At 48.8% G+C, this 19,372-nt stretch overlaps 1 protein-coding gene across 3 annotated transcripts in view; it reads left to right on the forward strand.

Moving 5' to 3' along the window:
* Positions 1–19,372, forward strand: part of LOC8036283 — a 56,503-nt gene that overhangs the window by 35,275 nt on the left and 1,856 nt on the right. The window contains exons 1-7 of one of the 3 annotated variants that reach the window (XM_029976217.4): positions 6,036–6,157; positions 6,669–6,805; positions 6,981–7,107; positions 9,255–9,388; positions 12,357–12,471; positions 14,966–15,105; positions 18,657–18,774. In XM_029976217.4, the coding sequence (XP_029832077.3) occupies positions 9,358–9,388; positions 12,357–12,471; positions 14,966–15,105; positions 18,657–18,774 (404 nt within the window). In that variant the 5' untranslated portion in view covers positions 6,036–6,157; positions 6,669–6,805; positions 6,981–7,107; positions 9,255–9,357. Of the gene's footprint in view, positions 1–6,035; positions 6,158–6,668; positions 6,806–6,980; positions 7,108–9,254; positions 9,389–12,356; positions 12,472–14,965; positions 15,106–18,629; positions 18,775–19,372 lie in introns of those variants that run through there. The other 2 variants (XM_042288727.1, XM_042288726.1) reach the window with 2 other exon arrangements.

The following is a 19,372-nucleotide window of genomic DNA, read 5'->3' on the forward strand; positions in this document are numbered from 1 at the left end:
ATAGTCGACTTTTGATAGTACTATCGATAGTTTTTTGATAGTCGACTATCGATAATTTTATCGATAGTTTTTCGATAGGCGACTATCGATAGCACTATCGATAGTTTTTCGAGAGTCGACTATCGAGAGTACTATCGACAGTTTTTCGAGAGTCGACTATCGAAAGAACTATCGATAGTTTTGCACCACTAGTGCGTTGTCGAATGGATGGCGGATGTGAAGAGACGAAGCCCGCAGACGACAGGTGCGTTTGCCTCTCCCTCGCAGCTGGTGTTGTGACCCTCAAATCTCGAGCGAGCAGTTCCAAGACACTCTCAAATCGAGGCACACTAGCTTTGGGGCGGTAACCGCGTGCGTTTGAGAAGAACGCGCGCGTGTTTTCTGAGTTGTGGCGTTGTGTGCCGGGCCCCGGTGGAACTTGGACCGGGTGTGTTCGCTCGCTCTTATCGGCACGCAGCGTGGACTGATTCCGTGCGCGGAATCCGGCCCGTATCGCGCTTATCGGCGACCATACGAACGGAGAGGTACGGCAACTGAGACCCAGATACTAACTACTTCGTGCCGTAAGGGGAGGGGTCGAAATTACGACGACTGAAAATGGCCCTGCTAACCTCGTCCTGGGCGACGGCATCTCTTCTTTTCTTCGTTCTCTTTGTCAAGCAAGGTAAGTTTTGATTGGTCATCCTAACCCCATATATGGGGGCAACGAGTTCTAAGCTAGGTCGTTAAATTTAGATTACATCCGGTAGGAATTAGGTAATTTCTTCAGAAAACGAAAATCATACTTTTCATTACCAAAGTAAAAGAAGAAGAAAATACAAACGCGCACGTTTCTGAGTGGGAATCGTGAGCGGTTATCGCTATACTCGCTGACAGCTTGAGGAGCTCAGGGTGTAGCAAATTCCCGAACATTTTTCTGTCGCTCCGCAGGTGGTGAGATTCTCTCATTTTCCGGCCAGAGCCCCGAGGAACAACTTATGAATCAAGACGAATCAGCATAATATCTCACTACGTCCTGGGCTTCTTAAGTTGTCATTCCTACCTTTCTGTGCGACGCTGTCATTAGACCTAAAGGTTAGATCCGATTCACTCTAGCGAAACGTCTGCGCATGTGCCGTGCCGACAGCAGCACCACCGCAGCGGTGTGACGTCACACACAAAAAAGTGGCGAGTCACTGGGCCACTGGGCTGTTGACGCGTGCGTAGCTTTTGCGGTTTCTTGTAGGATACGTTGGAAGAATAATGCCGACTAGGTCCGTGCAAAGCCTCGCAAGAGGCGATTGTTTCTGAGAAGGCAACTTCGGCGTGCTAATAGTGATGTTGGCCTAACTGCTTACAAGTGCTGGGTGCGTCTTGATATTCTAATGCGCTAGTGCCGTATACGGGATGCATGTTGGAAATATCCAGTTTCTCAAATGGATAGAATGGAAAACTCTGCCCTTTGAGTTATGGCTTTCTTGACATGGGTGCATATCATATATCTCTAAAATGTGACTCATGAGGCAGAAATGAACTCGCTGACAAAGCGAAGCAAAGATATACGCACTTAAAGGGACACTGACAGGGTATTTATGCTCGCCGAGGTTTTTAGTTGTAGGTGACATATGAGAGCTCAACTACCCAGAACAGAATTTGCGGCTCGAAATTCGGTTTCTTTCCGCCCGAAAACCACCGATCAAGAATTGGCCGGTTCGAATCTCGCTCACTCTCTTTTTCGCGGTCACGGGCCGTTTTCTAAGGTATCGATGCGACCACCAAATTTAATCAAAGTCGTGGGTCACTGAAGGCACACACTCATTATTAAAAATAGAAAAAAATATGAAACCCATTTTTTGTGGCTTCTAAAAAGCTGTAAATACGTTGATTGAAAAAAAAAGTTCCACAGACAACCGGAAGCATTCTGTGCGTTCGTCATTTCGCGTATCGTGGGACTCGCGGGGACGGCGATGGCAGCGGACGACGGGCGTGGGACCTCTATTTCAGAACTGTCGTTCGCGGTACCGGCGAATTCTGTCTACCGTTAAAAGAGAAATTTGGGAGTGATCAAAAGAATTGGTATTCATCCCGTACGACACGCCCGGCCACCAAGCCGATTTGCACGAAGACGTCGCCGAGCCGTTGATGCCTTCTCGTGGCTGAAGACATCGCTCGCGCAAACGTCAAGCACGACGTGTCTACTTCGAGTTCAATATGCACGCGTACGATTTCTTTACTAGGTGCGAATGTCCCCAAAGCGTGGTGCTTCCCGACTTCGACCCAGGAGTGCTTTTGCTAGAGAAAAATCGAAAGCAAACCTTCCAACTTACAGTTTACCGGCTGAATTGTTACTAGGGAAAGAGATCCTCCAGAAAAGCGATGCGCCAGTAGCAAAGTGGGAAAGACGTCCGGTTTACACGCGGTAGCACCGGGTTCGATCCCCCGTGGAACTTAATTTTTTTTTCTTCAAACATTTTTCGATGTTTACATATATATATATATATTTTTACAATCATCACTGAAGAAACAAACAAAAAAATAACAAACTAATGTTGTGGACGATACTTCGCTGATTTAAATGGTATGGGATTTCCGTTTTGACACCTGCGAGCTCAATGTAATCACTTTCCACAAAATGCAAGGAGCATATAAATCAGGTAACGTCCGCTTTCCGAGGTGCCCGTATATGTTCTAAAGGAATTACAGCCAGCCGTTGGTTCCGATCCCGTTGATCTTTCGGAAACTCTGTCGCACAATGCCACTTTTTTTCGGATTCAGGAAATGTGAGCCAGCTCTTCACGCAACATCTTGGGTGTATTCTTTTCGGAGCCGATCATGGAAATTCACCACGGGCACTTACTACTCATGTCCAACTCCTCAATGTACAAAACAACTCATTTTGGAGTACAGAACAACGAGCGGAACAAACATAACTGCAAAAAAAATCGCACGGCGAGCAGTTCCCGCACGCCCCATCGCACGCCGCATGTCCTGTCGTCTGCTACCGAAGAGGAGAAAAAAAAACAAAAAAAAAAAACGCACGGTAGGGTGTAGCCACGTGACTTCCGCCACTCACTCTCTTCTCTCCACTTCTCCGACCTCCGTCGGGTTTCGGTTTCGGTTTCGAGGAGTTGCGTCTTTTGGCTTTATTAAAAAAATACGCTACTCTGCTGCAAAATATTAATTGGGTAGTCCTCCGACACCATAATGAAGCGCCTGGCAAAAAATAAATTTTTTTTTTGGGGGGGTGTCAGTGTCCCTTTAAACTACGAGAATGATAGATGAACGGCAGTGCTTGCGCCCTCGACTTCGACGTTCTGAGAAAAGGACTGGTGGGGGATCCACTTTTGTGCAGAACACGAGACAACGAATCACGGTGAATAGTAGAAACATCCCAGCTAATAACAAAACTAAAAATACGACTAGACAAAAAAAAAGTTTGATTCGCACAGGGCTAATGATTTGGTTGGTTGGTAAAAACTTTATTGAATGCCCGCAGAGCTTTCGCTGATCGGGCCTAAGTCACCCGCTTGGGGGCGTTGCCGCTGGCCTTCTTCGCCCGTCTAGGGGCGTCGAAGTCCTGCCGCTTCACCGCCTCACAGGCCTGCTGGACGGCCCAGAGTTGATCGTCGAGGCTGGGGCTGCACAGGGCAGCGGACAGCCGCGGCGGGAGGGTTCCGGAGTTAGCAGCGTGCGGGTCTTTGGTGCAGTCCCAGAGCATGTGGGTTAACGTGGCTACCTCTTTGCGGCAGACCTTACACGTGTTCGTCGTGTATATTTCGGGAAACATTCTGTGTAACTGTGCCGGGTTAGGATACGTGCGCGTCTGCAGTTGTCTGAATGCGACCGCCTGTGCCCTGTCCAGCTTGTCGCTGGGCGGAGGGAGTGTCCGTCGGGCCAGGCGGAAGGCCTTGGTGATTTCGTTGTAGCTCGTCATACGGTCCTTGCTGCTGTACCACGGACGACCGTCGCCGGTGCGGTTTGTTAGCTCGCGCGCCCTGGCGTGTGCCGTCTCGTTGCCGTTACGATGCTCCTCGGAGACTTCCCCCACGTGTGCGGGGAACCACAGGAGTCGGGTTGGGGGTTCTGGTCCTCGGTGGACTTGGCGTTGGCTTATGATTCGGGCTGCTCGTGGCGATATCCGTCCTTTGGCGAAGTTCCTGATTACTTGTCTCGAGTCACAGAGGACTGTTTTGGACGCCGGGTCCGTAAGGGCGAGGGCGACTGCTATTTCCTCCGCTTCTTCGGCGCGTTCGCATGTCACGCTTGCCGATATCTTCGTTTCCCCGTCTGAATCGACAACCGTCACGGCAAATCGGGAGCCTCTCTCGTACTCGGCGGCGTCCACGAATCGCGTACCCACATTGTTGCCGTGGGCATTGAGGAGAGCCTTGGCTCGGGCCTCTCTTCTGCCTCGGTTGTACTCCGGGTGAACGTTTCTGGGGATCGGATCGACTCTTATTGTCTCCCGGATCGCGACTGGGATGGTGACTTTGTGGCCCTGCTGTGTGTGGTATCCGATGCCGAGGTTCTCGAGGATGCGGCGCCCAGCGTTCGTGCCGGACAACCTCTCCAGTTGCGAGGTGCGCTGTGCCTCTGCGATTTCGTTCAGCGTGTTGTGGATGCCCAGCTGGAGCAGGCGGTCTGTGCTTGTGGATTCCGGCAGGCCCAAGGCGATCTTGTATACCCTGCGTATGAGGACGTTGATCTTGTCTTCTTCTTTCCTGTACCAGTTGTGAAAGGCCGCAACGTAAGCGATATGGCAGACGACGAACGAGTGGATGAGTCGCGTGAGGTTCTCCTCCCTCATTCCGCTCCTTCTGTTGGTGATTCTCTTGAGGAGTCTCGTGGCGTTGGTCGTCTTGTGTACTAGTCTGGTGATGGTTCCGCCGTTGTGACCCGTGGCTTCGATTATCATGCCGAGGACTCTGATTCTGGGGACTGTCGGGATGGTCGTGCCATCGCTCGTGCGTAGACTGATTTCCTCACAGTTTTTTCGGGCTTTAAGTTTGCCCCGTTGTGCGGGGCGGTAGAGCAGGAGTTCTGACTTCTTGGGCGAGCACCGCAGGCCCGTGCCTTGAAGATGGGCCTCTATTGCGTCAATTGCTGACTGCAGCGTCGACTCAATATGACCGTCGCTGCCTCTGTGCACCCAGAGAGTGATGTCGTCAGCGTATATGGTGTGCCGGACGTCTTCGATGTCTTGTAGCTTCTCTGCCACCCCGATCATGACCAGGTTGAAGAGTGTGGGCGAGATGACCGAGCCCTGCGGGGTGCCGGCGCTGCCCAACGTTTGCTCTTCCAGCTGGAGATCTTTTGCCACTAGTACGGCGCGTCTGTCCGTCAGGAAGTCTCTCACGTAGTTGTAAGTGCGCAAGCCGAGGTTTCGTTGTGAAATTTGTCGCAGAATCGCCGAGTGAACGACCTTGTCGAAAGCGCTTTCCAGGTCGAGTCCGAGGATCGCCCTAGTTCCCCTGGTCTTGTTATCCAGCACTTGGTGTTTTAATTGTAACATGCCTTTCACCCTCTCATTATCCCTGTACACATATAAATTTTTTTAATGATATTATTGTGTAATTAGTTGTCAATTTTTAGTATCGTTCTATTGTGCGACGTGGTTGACTGTTTTCTTTTCTTGTGTACGTTCTGCAGGAACGTGAATTCGCGAACCTTTTTTTTTTTAGAACAGTTCCCCGATATTGTTCCCAAAACAATGTCGTCAAATTCTTTTTTTTTATTTCTTTTTGCGAAACAATAGAGAATGGACGCTTTTTCTAGTGAGACCATCAGCTTAAACCTATATGAAGTCGTTCGATGTAAAATTACACGAGAGGTACTCTACTTAAAATATGCATGCCTCCAGTGCTGACCACGCAGCCCATTTACAAGTGTGATGACCCCTATGAGTGCTTGAACGTGTTCTTGTTTATTTCAAATGTTTGTTATCTCCTGTTTGACAGAAAGGTTGGCAGTATGTAAACAAAAAAAAACAATTAAAACAAACACGAAATGCTTCCTGAACATAGTTTTTATTTATTCATTCTGCACTCTTAGGCGCTGGCGTTCAACCGGAGTGCAAGTTTCAAGAATTCTACAACCTTTACTCGTCCGTCGTTGGGAATCTAAGGTTCAGGGTAACGGGAACACTGAACACCCCTTACATACTGCAAGGGGATTGCGAGTGAGTATGCAGTTTTCCTTCTGTGTTAACTTCGGGTCGTAAGGACGACGAAGCATAACCCCTTCGAAAATCTTCACAGAGGCGCCGCAAGTGAGCACATTGAAAGTCTAAAGCCGTAGTGCTCACACATCGTATATAGAAAGGCACTAAATATAGGGCAGGCATCAAGCACGCTCCATGCACGATTGCTTCGTATACATATCTGCTTCGAGCATGCCCGCAAAACATGACGGGAGCGTCATATGAGGAAAACGCACGCCTCGAACGGAGTTGGCAGACGGTCTTTTGTATACAATGTATGGGCATGCAGTGCGACCACGGCTCCAAGGCTAGAAGCACCAGCTCCTTGCGTTTGATTGCGCCCTTGTAGCACCTAAAACCGTTATCACTGCAGGCTTTAAAAGGGTTTGTTGGTGTGTCTCAGTCGAGGTAGTTCACCGCATCTGAAAAATCAGTTGTACGCAAATGAAACGACTTTCACTTAAGTTCCTTCCCACGGTTGCGTTCGCAGCGCCCTGAAAAACGTCACCCAGCGAGTGGAAACGTTTCTCGAAGGATGTACCGCTGACAACAACGAAGATCTGAAGAAACGTATAAGGGGCTTGCGGTTAGCCCGGGATTCTTTGTGCGGCAGCGAACTAGAGGACGGTAAGAGGAGTCTGTATCCTCGTTCTCTAATCACCACCGTGGCTGGTGACACTGTCTTATGCGCAAGCGAAACAGTGGTTCTTGCGCACGCGAAGTGTTTACAACAGCTGCGAACAAACGCGCTTGTTTTGTCGCTTTAACACTTCTTTCTCACGCGTGTTTGTGTGACTCGCAGACCTGAACCTCTGGCAAGACTGTTTCGATGCGAAGGTCTTCGCTGAATGCAAGAAGAACGTCGCGGAGCGGCTGAGGAAGCTGGAACAAGACGGCGCTCTGGACGTGGCAGGAGATCACCTATGCAGGTACCCATCTTTGAATGTATGTCTAAGCAGACACGGGCTTCGAGGTTTATTTTGTAGCGTGAGCTACACTGGCCGAGGTTGAGCAGTTTCGCGTGGCTCGCATAATGAGCCGTGCTCCGTGCTGCGCAAGCGCGAGGAGCAGTGACGTCACACGGCGCACAGCTAGCGCGCCGGAGCCGCCGCCGCGCGCGCCTCGCCGGTCTGCGCATGCGCGAGGAGCAGTGACGTCACATGGCGCACAGCTGGCGTGCCGGAGCCGCCGCCGCTGCGCGCTTCGCCGCCACCGCGCGCACCTCGCCGGTCTGCACATTCCAGAGGAGTGACGTCATAGCCGCGGCAGACGCACTGGCGCCGCCGCGTGCCCAGCTGTCCGCCTCCGTTCCGCAGTAGCCAAGTCTCACGCTGCACCGGAGCCGCTTGATAGCGCCTCTCATTTTGTGATCATATACGCAGCTCACGCTGCGTATATCCGCATAGCCGAGCTAAGCCACCCCATTTTTTTCCACACGCATAGAACTTACACGGCGATCGAGATTTTGGCACATCGCAATGCAAGGCTGTGCCGCGGAGAAATGCAATGCATTTCTCCGCGGCACAGTGCTGGCCGTTCCGGCGGTCGACGCTCGCCTGATATGAAAAAATTAGTCGACTGTACACTCTCCGGCAATATGAAAGACCCACTGGGAGCGCGTGGCCGAGGCGGTGGCTGGCGGGGGCGCTGCGAGCGCTCCGGGCACTTCTATTCTGCTTCGAGGGGAGGACGCTCACTCGGGCTCCGATAAAGCGAAACGCGCATATTAGTTTGTGCCGAGTCCCGAGTGAGCGTCCTCCCCTCGAAGCAGAATGGAACTGCCCGGAGCGCTCGCAGCGCCCCCGCCAGCCACCGCCTCGGCCACGCGCTCCCAGTGGGTCTTTCATATCGCCGGAGACTGTACATCCGCCAGCAATATGAAGGTGAACTCCGGATTGTCGACCGCTCCGTGCTATCAGCGCTATGACGTGGCTGCCACGGCAGCCGCGTCATGGCGCTGATAGCACGGAGCGGTCGACGGCCCGGCGTTCACCTTCATATCGCACACGACTGTACACGCAGATCCAAGGGCAAAAATAGAAAACGCACAGGAAACTCACAATGACGAGGCAGTCGAGCCCACGTCGTTATACTTTGTTTCACCTTAGGTCCGAGCGCGGCCGATGTTATGAGCCGAAGGGCCAATCTAACGGCGAAAAAGGTGAACCGTCATGGTGTGCTCTCTGCAGTTACAAAGCGCCCAGTGCGCATACACTATTGGCTTTCTCCTTTCCCCCCCAACCTCTATCACAACGCTTCTCTCTCTCTCTCTCTGCAGTTGATAGGACCAGCGGTGTTCGCCGTCTTTCAGCGCATGCTCCTTCGCTGGGTCGTCCTATTAAGTGCAGAGAACGCCATGACGTGGCAGTTTTTGCGTTCTTTGATTGGACCTTCGGCTCATAACAACGGCCACGCTTGGACCTAACCTGAAACCAAGTATAGTTATTGACTCAGGGAAGAGGAGGGTTAACAAATCCGCCTGGGCGCATTTGGAGGTTAAACAAACGCACGACGTGCTCAAGGAGCAGACCAACTTGCCGCTTAGGGAGTATTCACCTGACACTATATTTGAGTGCACTGTTCACTGTGCATGCCACCCTTACAGACTGCCAAGACCGACAGTTTTGACGGTGTGGAATGCACGTTGACGAAGTACAGTGGAAACCCCCCGTCAGCACAGCGCTCAGCAATCACAAACGCAGAGATGAGCGCCGTTGAATAAGCCCTATCACCAATGAGATCTCAAGAAACGCAGGGCGGGTCCCACGCGTCTGATTAGCGCTACACAGCCAGCGAGATTGAGACATTAGCTGACAAGGACGACAAACAACGAATCACGAAGCGAGGAATGCGAACCCTATAAGGCACGCGTCTGCTCTCCTGCAAAGTTCTTGGGAGTGCCAATCACTGCAATTTACGGGGGTTTCGAACGAACGGAGCTTGAAAGACTCCGAGGATAAAGTGAAATGTCGTAGCTATGGAGTATGCGTCGTAGGGGCCACGGTATACGAGCCGTGTACACCCGACGGAGGGCTTATCGAAGGCTTGCGCAACATGAGTGTTCCCATTCCTGCAGAAACGAGTCGCTGGGCTTCCAGTGCGCACTGAAGGCGGGTGCCGGTTGTCCCGAGAAAGTGGAGAGGGCCAGGAAGGCCGTGGAAAACTACATCAACTTACTCATGGACGTGAAAACGTGTCGGAGGCCTGCCGGTAAGTCAGACATCGTATCGCGTGATGTCGCAGACTCTTACGCAAACTTCTGTGCTGGAACGCGTGTCTGACTGGTATGCTTTAGCGCCCTATTTCGCCCCGCGCATTGAAAGTGGTCCCTAAGTAGAGTGAGGAGAGGGCAACGGCCACGAACCGAGCGCCAGAACACCCGACGACGCAGCGGTGCAGGAACGTCAAGAGAGGGAGCCACGTGGATCACGTGGAGAGAGTCGCGAAGGGCAAGAAGGGGAGACTGGGAAAAGGAGGCGGAGGAGCACAGTGTAGTTAGGAGGTGTTAAAGAGTCGGTAGAAATGACGTCACAGAAGCTGGAGCCTCACGCTGTCGAACGTGACGATCCTGGCGGTTGAAGGCAAAACTCGTAGGAAAGGAGCCCGAGAGAATGTGACTTTCGCCGTTGTCGCGGCGTTCCCAACCCTTGGCTGTGGCTGCCAAAGCTTCCGCGGACAATCGAGCCAGAGAACGGCTCGAAATTCGTTTTCTTTCCGCCTGAAAACTGTTGATCGAGAACTGGCCGGTTTGAGTGGAGGTTGCCCTCTTTTCCGTGGTCACGTGCCATTCTGTACGGTTTAGGCCTTTAGGCACACACTCAATATGAAAATAGAAAAAACAAGTATGGTACCCATTTTTTGTGGCTTCTAAAAAACTGCAGATACGTTGATTGAAAAAATAAGTTGCACAGAGAACCGGACGCCCTTTGTGCATTGCGGGAGTCGCGGGCAGGATAGCTGGTCGAAGTGGACTAAGCGATGGTGGTGGATGACGGGCGTGGGACCTCTACTTCAGAAATGTTGTTCGCGCTACCGGCGAATCTGTCTAGCTTCGAGAGAGAAATCGTTTACCGATCGAAGCCATTAGGATTTATTCTGTACGACACGCCCGACCACCATTGCACAAAGACCAGGGTTGCCAGGTAGATTCTTGCTCGAACCGCCAAACGCCGGACGGTGTAGCCCAACAGTAGCCAAATGCAAGATATTTATATAGCCCAAAAGTAGCCAAATTCAAGATATTTGTGGAGCCCAAAATATTGTACACTCGCATACTTCTTGCTCAAGGCGAACGCACTGCGTCTGCACATCTAGGGTTTAGGTGCCGCTGGCAAGAACTACGACATCTTTAAAATGTGTTAAAAACGTTTTATTTGAAACAACACAGAAAAAAATAGCAGAATTTGGAAACACTTCCTTCCACACAATCACATAGCTATAACACACTCATTAATCGCTTTTGCTCGGCTGAATCTCCACATACATGACTCGCGTATTAAAACGGGCAAAAAATTCCTCCACTAAAGTTGGAGTCTTTACAACACTTGTCCTTTCCAAGAAATGCAAACTTCACATGAAGGGTGTTTTCAAGAGTTTAAAAGAACACCCTGTTTCTTAGGTCCGATTTTGTGAGAGACGCGTGACTAAACACCCTCTCTACGGCGGGATTTGACATAATCACTGTCAGGAGCGCGATGGTGCAGCTCTGACCGCAACGGAAACATGGCTGCTCCGGCGCTGTTAGTTGCATATTTTACATTCTTTAAAAATGTCATCACACAGACATCAACAAGATTTCTCACATTTGACTGAAGGAGCCTGTACTCTGACTTCATTTTTGAGATCATCGATGTCTGTATATAAAAGGCACAAGTGCGTTGTGAAAAGTTTCAAAAGAGTACTGCTCTTTTGCTTCGTCCGGATCTCTTTCCAATTCCTTTCGGTAGGAGCGCAAATGAGACAAATGCTTTGTGAAAAGTTTCAAAAGAGCACTTCGTGCTCTTTTGCGTCGTCCGCATCTCCTTCCCATACCTTTCAGTAGGAGCGCGGATATTTCGCCCCCTTTCCCGTGCTGGTGACCACGGCAGACTCTTGCGACGAAAACGCAACACCTAAGTGACGAGTTACGGCCGTTTCCGAGAGCTTTTATAGCATGAACACCTATTTAGCATTGACTGAGCAAGATCTGGGTTAGAACTTCGAACTTTTTCTTGTTCAAACTATTCATTGCTGTCTTTGTTATGGTTGCTTTAAGAAACTTTCATGTTTTGCGGAAAAGCCTTTTTTGTTATATATGGTACCCCCTTGGGTACCGCACGGTTTATCGGACGACCTCCAATTCCGCTGGATGTCTCAAAACACGCCATGAGGAATAAGAGGGCAGACCTTCTTTGTACAAACTTGAGAGCATAGGACAAGCCACAAAGAATTCAAAAGCGATGCCTTCTAAGCTGAATCTAGGTCACCGTAGCTAAGTGGAGCTAACAGCATCCGGCGTCACGCCCACGCAAACCTCGAAAGCAGAATCCGCAGAGAGTAGACTGTCGCTTTGTCTTTTGTCCGTCTGCAGTTAAAAAAAAAAAATAATAAAGTGCCGCATTAGGATTTGAAGTAGCCCAAAAATAGCCACATAGCCAATCGCCAAATTTCGACGCCAACTGCAATACTAAGTAGCCCAATTTGGCTATTAATAGCCCAACCTGGCAACCCTGACAAAGACGTCACCCAGTCGTCACCCCTTCCCCCTCTCCTGGCGAAGATACCGCTTGGACGCTGAAAAAGGCACAAACACCAAGCACAAAGTGCTTGACTTCCTCGTGTTTTTTTTTTTTTTTTTTGGTACGAAGTGCGACAAAGCGTGTTTTTCGTCTGCTTCACACAACCAAAATAACGAAGGAAAAAAATGTGGTTGGTGTAGTCACGTGACTTCCGGCAACTCTCTCATCTATACTACTTCTTCCTCCCCAGTCCGGTTTCGGTTACGGGCAGTTACGTTTTTTTTCTTTTTTTTTACTTTATTAAAAATATGTGTTACGCTGTAGCAAAATATTAATTGGTTAGTCCTCTAACACCATAATAAATCGCCTAAAAAAAATTGGGGGTGTCAGTGTTTTTTGAAGCGGGCGGTGGATAATGCTATATGTGAAAACTGAACAAGATGATTTGTTCTGCTTCGAAGAGTACGCTTGCGAGGGTGACCTGTTCGACCATTGCTACTGGATGGTCATGAGCGGTGCAGCTGCGCGATTGCCCCTTCTTCCGAGCGATGCAGAAACTCTCTCTAAACATTGCAAGTAAGTGCACTTTTTTCCTTGTTGGGCTCGAGTCCTCCTTTATCGAATTTAAGCTCGCATAATGTGTTACCTCGTCTCAATGCCGCTCCCGTGAAAACACTAGATTACTGTCTTTTATTGGGGAAGAGAAGAGATTGAACAGCCACGCCTCTAGTGGCACGGCTCAGCTGTGTGGGCAACAGACCGAATTTTCTTGTTTGTTGTTGATACGAAAAATCGAAGATGACGATCCGAAGGCCCCTCCCTCGTGCGACCAAAGCCATCACCTCCTAGACAGCTTTCAGGCCTGCGCGTCACGTGACATGACGTCACGTCCTGGAGGCCTGCACGGGCGCTGATTGAACGCGAGTGCCTAGTCAACCTTCGCGTGGGACTCTGATAGGAAACGAGCCCCACGGCGAACGCTGACGCGCACTCGCACCCAATCAGCGCCCGTGCAGGCCTCCGGGACGTGACGTCATGTCACGTGACGCGCAGGCTTCGAAATGGTTATGGAAAAATTGTTAATTTCAGGCATACGCCTCTTGTCAGGCATGACAAGCGGACGTTGATCTTTAATACCTACCTAACACTAGAAGCGGCAATTTTTTTATTTTTTTTAGCAGCATTTAGGGCGGTAGCGTTGAACAAAGGCTGACATAAAAGGAGGAATACAGGCACTATTTGGCATTCGCCACAAACTTCACCCTCCGCATATTTTTTGTATGTATCTGTATTCTGAAATACTTTGACATTCTTCCGGAAGTATCTTAAAACCCGTTCACACTCTTGCAACCGAGTACGACCGAGAAAGACCGAGATTTGTTAAAACCTCTTAAACTTTCTTAGGACGAGAGAACACACTGGCACACTGGCACACTGGCGCCATCTTTGCGGTGACCCTGGAACTGCATTTTACAAGAGCGTAGGTTTTGTGGTATTTCCGAGGTCAGATGTGCGTAATACCGACAAGAAAGGCTCGTTTATAACCTTGACAAAAGTTTTTCGAGCCAAGAAAGAAAGCGTAATGCTCGAGAGAAGTGGAAAATATGCCGGACCACCAAGTTTACACTGCTACCCAATAGATGGCGCCAGTGTATCCTCTCGCTGTAAGAGGTTTTAAGGAACCCAGTTGTAAGAGGTCGCAAGAGTGTGAACAGGCCTTTAAGTACATCCCGTTACGTAAAAGGTCGATGTAGCTCAGCAGATGTATTTTGGCCTTCGATGTATCTTAGTATTTTTATTCTGGAATATTTTTGGAGTAGGATCTCTGCCCGGTCCAGTCAATCTACCATGCTTAAAAATACATCAAGAAATAAATAATTACTATTTTCTAGCCACAGTGATTTAAATCAAATTGATCTGATGTAAATCAAATCGTATAGATCTGTTCTAAATAAGATAAATCTGATTTAAATTAAAAAAAGTATGATTTACATAATATTAAGAATAAATAATGATTTTTTCACCCTACTTCAGAAAAATAAACCGATTTAGGGGCGAAGTCATCAGAGCAAGTAGATTTATAATAAGGTAAATAAATACACACTACCGCATTTACCATATCATAGTCCGCACTTAGTCTACAAAATGCAGGAGCAAATTTTGACTGTAAAAAATAATTTCCCTTCGATAGTTCGCACCTGTTGAAGAGTTCGAACTTGGACTTCATTAATATTTCCCTCCTGTTCAGAACTATACCTAGTTGGTTCCCCGACATGTGGCGCTGCGGCTAACACAGTTCAATGCTAATGTAAATTCCTTCTATTTTAATAGTCTGTACTGTTTTTATCATTTCTGTTCTTCCATCGAAAACAAAAGTGAACGTGAATTCCTTTTTTTTTTTTTTTGTCATATCGGGGCCGTCACGATTGTGGTTCCTAAAAACCTCCGTAGCATCCTTAACCAGAAATAAGTGTGATCTAGGGCAGAATTAGCTGCGGTTAACCCGTGTACTGAGGGTACAGTTGGCACTAACTGCTGACTGTACTTAGGCGTGACTGTGATTTACCATACCCGTCGGGCACCCGCAGTAAAGTCCGACCTTGGTCACACTTAACTGCGGTTAAGGGTGCCCGTGTAATAAATAGGGTGTAAGTCACTTATTCATCTGTTGTGATTGAAACAGCAAGGAGTGGATGCTTGTGCCATCAAGGTCAAGCTTGCTCCACACACGTCCACTTGAGCGAAAGCTATCTTCCTCGTCACTTGCGGGGCCATCGAGGACGAAAGCAACGAACTGACGGCCTCAGGTTTTCTTGCTGTCTAATGTCCAGCACAAAGGGCCGTAATGTCGATAACTGAACAGAGAGACAGCCGCACTGATAGTGAGTGATTAGGAGAAAGAATTCCCGTATTGTCCATACTCATCAATAGTCCGCGAGGAGAAGGATATCAATTGCATGCCTTAAGAAACCGAAATAATACGATCATGAAAGGTCGCCAAACCCCTATCCTTTTTTATTTTATCCCTTCACCGTGTGTGGGCTTTCTGTTTTTTGCACAATGTTTACAGAGCCGCGAAATCCGCGCCTACTTGCACAAGGAACTTGCAGATCGAGCAATGCCCCGAAGAGAGAAAAAAAATTCTAGGTACCATCGAGGATGGCTTTCGATCAATCCCCGATTCTATTTGCAACGAAGAGCTTCCAGCAAGTGAGTGTTTCTTTTCCTTTTTTGTTTTCTTTTTATTAAACAAATTTCTTGCGGTGTGCTGTTCGGTCTTCCTATCTGCATGTGGCAACCTTAATGGCCCTGGATAGATAATAAGGTGCTTAAAACTCGGAACACCCCGTGTTTCTTGAGTTTTCAGTGGCTGTATCTTGGTATGTATGACTAAAGTCGCTAAATCCTGGGAAAGCCGCGCCGTTGCCCTCCCTGCCTGCTAGCAGGATACAAACATATATTGACATGCAGACAACCAAAACCTTGCAAAGTAATTAACTAACCAATTTCTTTTTTTTTTTTTACAATGGAAATTATTATTTAGGTTTTTTCTACCTCTTTTAAGTTTGAAAAGGGTCGTTCTAATTCTGCCGTGCCAAGGTCGTGATGGAGCATCAACGCACTGAAGGAGTTCCTCACCAATATGAGCGTATCCAGCGCCGTATAGCGTATTTGGAATAGACTTTACAATCCGGCCTATCTCCATAGATCTCTCACAATGATATTGTTCCTCGTGCATATTTCATGGCAGGAAAATTGTTTTTCAAAACCGCCAAGCTTCTACCGACGACATGCGGTGGCGGTGCGAACACATGTGCACCTGTTTCGCCGGTGTGTAAATCACGAAATCTCGGTACACATTTAACTCCGGCGATTTTTCGAACTACCCAACTAACTATATATTTTCGGAATCAACGGCCTCTGTCCTGGAATAGTTAAAATCGGAAATTGAAAATGATGCCAAAACCAACGTCAGATATAACCATAATAAACCCTGGAGAAGGGTTTAATAAGGGGGACAAAGGACACATCTAGGTGACTTGTGCACGACTGATCGTTCAAATGTAATTCGTTGTCAATTGCATCCGAGTTGCCCGTGCGGCACGGGTATAAGGTTCATACTTGCAAACGAAAGCTGAAGTGTGTTTAAAATGTTTGTTTTTCGCGGCAAAAATTATGTAGTTTGTTTTTGCTACATTGGGAACCAATTTGCTATAGGTTAGTTAGCTTGCTTTTCTAAAGTGTTATTAGCTTCCATGTATAATTCTCTTACGCTTGGAGGTGTGTTTTGCGCTCAAGTGCGCGGGTGCGCTGCGGCAAAGCGAGTTGCGAGATTGCGGTGTCAGCTCCGCGGGTATTGCTTCTCCGCAGTGCATCGATGCTTGAGGAGAAGCGCACTCAAGGGGGCTAACCCGCCGTGATCAACACTTTGAAAAATATGAATATTGCGGTTAATTTTGAAGTTAATATCAAATCGCGTATAATTAAAAACTAGCGTTTGATAACTCGAATATTCGCGCAGCCCTACTTTTCGCACATAGTACTTAGGCATCCGAAAAAACAACTGTCTTAATTTTCAGTGCCACCGCCGAGAATGCCACGCGTCAGACACTGTTTCCTTTCTGAGTCCAGCTCCCTTTTGGCGCAGACAAGGCGAAAATTGTGCACAAATACAGCTTTTGGACCAGCATGTAGCAGGGTCTTTGTACTGGTGCAGTTTGGTGCAAATGCCGCAGCAATTCCACCACTGTGCTAGTAGAGTTTGTTTAATACACAGACCAAAATTTAAAAAAAAAAAAGTCAATAACTTCACGATTAAAGAGAAAATGGTTACTAGTTCAGATCAGTGACTATCAATATTTCGCCTGAGCTCCCCTTTCAACTCCTGAACCAGTGTTAACTAAAGTGTTAACTATGCATGGCTTGGGCGTGACGTCACCACGCCATGCTGGCGGCCATTCCTACTTGTCCTTTGCAAAAATATACAAATTTGGCGGTGTGAAATATATGCTCCAGAAGGTATGTGCCCAGCCGTAAGGCCCCCATGTATACCATGTATACCTTGTTCAGCTTAACGGACACATGCAAAGGAAAAAAACATTTTTTTTTAGACAGCTTAGATGGAAAAAGTATGTGATAAAACGATTTTACAGCGAAGAAAAAAAATTTTTAGAGCTATATTTACGGCGCTATACGAATTTGTAGTCGGCGCTCGCGGGAGCCGCCGCTGGTCACGTGGTAGGCCCGCGCGCCGCCGCGCTGCGTCGCCGCCGCACGCTGAGCGTTGTGCGAACGCCGCTTCAACGCGTTTCTCCACGCCGCCGTCGCCGCCGCCGCACAAGTTCGTCTGCTTCGGGGCGCCGCCGCCGTCGTCTGACCGGCGCACAGGTCTATCACGTCTGCTTGCGCTTTTTCAGGAGTTTCCTTTGGGCTCTAAAAGTTACTTATTCGTCTTAGTTTTTTGTTATACTTCAAACAAAGATGAATAAGTTACTTTTAGAGGCCATAGGAAGCTTCCGAAAGAACGCAAGCACCACGTGATAAATAAGGAGCAGTCACGTGATAAATACGGACCACTTTTCCGCGGTGCCCTCGGGCGCCAACTACAAATTCGGTTTGCGCCGTAAATATAGCTCTAAAAATTTTTTTCCTTCGTTGTAAAATCGTTTTATGGCGTCCTTTTTCCATCTAAGCCGTTTAAAAAAAAAAAAGTTTTTTTCCTTTGCACGTGTCCTTTAAAGGGGCACTAAGGTGCTTTTTGAGATCCTCGTTCTATGGTCGTAACTCAATGTACGAGCTCTAAGCATCCTAAGAAGCCCAAAATTACATTCACACATCGCCGATTCAAATCAACCGCACATGAATGTAATTTTAATATTTTTTGGGAGGAGTAGAGCTTGTAGATTAAGTTACGACGATAAAACGAGGATCTATACTTCGTTTCAGCTTCGGTCCGAGCGCGGCCGATGTTATGAGCCGAAGGGCGAATCAAACAGCGAAAGAGGCACACCGTCATGGCGTGCTCTCTGTAGTTGATAGGACCAGCCTGTATCCGCCGTCTCTCTGTGCGTGCTCATCCGCAGGCTAGTCCTATCAAGCGCAGAGAGCACGCCATGACGCTGCTCTTTTTGGGCTGTTGGATTGGCCCTTCGACTCACAGCATCGGCCGCGCTCGGACCGACGCTGAAACGAAGTATAAAAGCAGTTTAGAGCCACTTTGAGTGCAGACGCGGCCGACACTACGAGTTAACGAGGCTAATCGAGCAGCATCAAAAGTGCAAGTCACTAGGCCCTTTCCTGTGACTGGTTCAGCGATGATGGAACACTACAGAAATATGACAAAACCGTGATGGTGCACTTTTGATGCTGTCTGATTGGTCCCATCAGTTTGTAGCGTTGGCTACGTCTGGACTTCAGGCGAAAGGAACTATAGTGGGCCACCAAGAGTCAAAACATATCCACCCTGAATCCGCACTGTTGCCGTGCAGAGCTACAGAGCGCGACACTGTTAGCGCGAACAAGCGATCGCCGGTTTGTCTTGTTTTTCATTTTGAAACCAAGGGATGTCATCCAAGTTAGTATTGCTACGGAAATAGCTCATTTAGTTATATAATGTAAACGATAAAATTTCGTGCTCGCTAATATCATTTAGAAGTAAAATGCGAAAATGCACCGATGTCGTGTTCGCGCTAACAGTGTCCCGATGTGTACATCTTTGCTTTTCCAAAGCGCAGGTGAAAAAAATTGTCTTTGTTTGGCAGGCGTCGAAGAGTGGAACAAGTGCCTGGACCTGGAAGCCTTGGAGAAATGCATGTCCGAGATTCCAAGACCTAATCTGACGTTCGTCTCTGAAGCGGACGTGCACGTCCATTTCTGCAGGTGATGAGTTTGTTTTCTTATGAACTACAGTCCCACGTGAACGACAAACAGCAATAACCGACATCGCGACAACCCTCAAGCATGAGAAAACTTGAGATGAAAGTATACCTATGGCGGGCTCGCAATCAGTCGATGCCCGTCAAGGGACTGCATGCCTGTCAAGGTACGGCCAGAGTACCAGTGGCGTACCAACTTGTTTTTGAGTGAAAGAGCAAACCAGCCCCAGCCCCCCCCCCCCCCCCCGCCCCAGGGCCGGGAGGCGATACCCTTGGTATTCCCTGGGCACCGCCGGCCAGTGTTTGCCCTGCCCAGTGGCGGCTGTTTTAGGGGGGGAGGGGGGGGGGGGGGGGGGGGGCAAAACACATGCCTTGCCCCTCCACTCTGAGAACTGGGGGAAAGCAAGCACCCCCCTTGCCCCCCCCCCCCCCCCCCCCAGATGGTATGCCCATGGGCCGGAGTAAATACGCGCTTGCTGACTTACGGCCTCTCCGGTGAGGCGTGAGCACGACAGCACCTATCATTGCAATGTGGCACTGCCAGATAGTTGGCTGGAAGTGCCACATGTGTGAACAGAAAGGATAGGTCAGTCGGGGTGCAG

This window comes from Ixodes scapularis, unplaced genomic scaffold (genome assembly GCF_016920785.2).
Source record: "Ixodes scapularis isolate PalLabHiFi unplaced genomic scaffold, ASM1692078v2 PGA_scaffold10__122_contigs__length_95168666, whole genome shotgun sequence".
In the NCBI taxonomy this organism is placed as follows: domain Eukaryota; kingdom Metazoa; phylum Arthropoda; class Arachnida; order Ixodida; family Ixodidae; genus Ixodes; species Ixodes scapularis.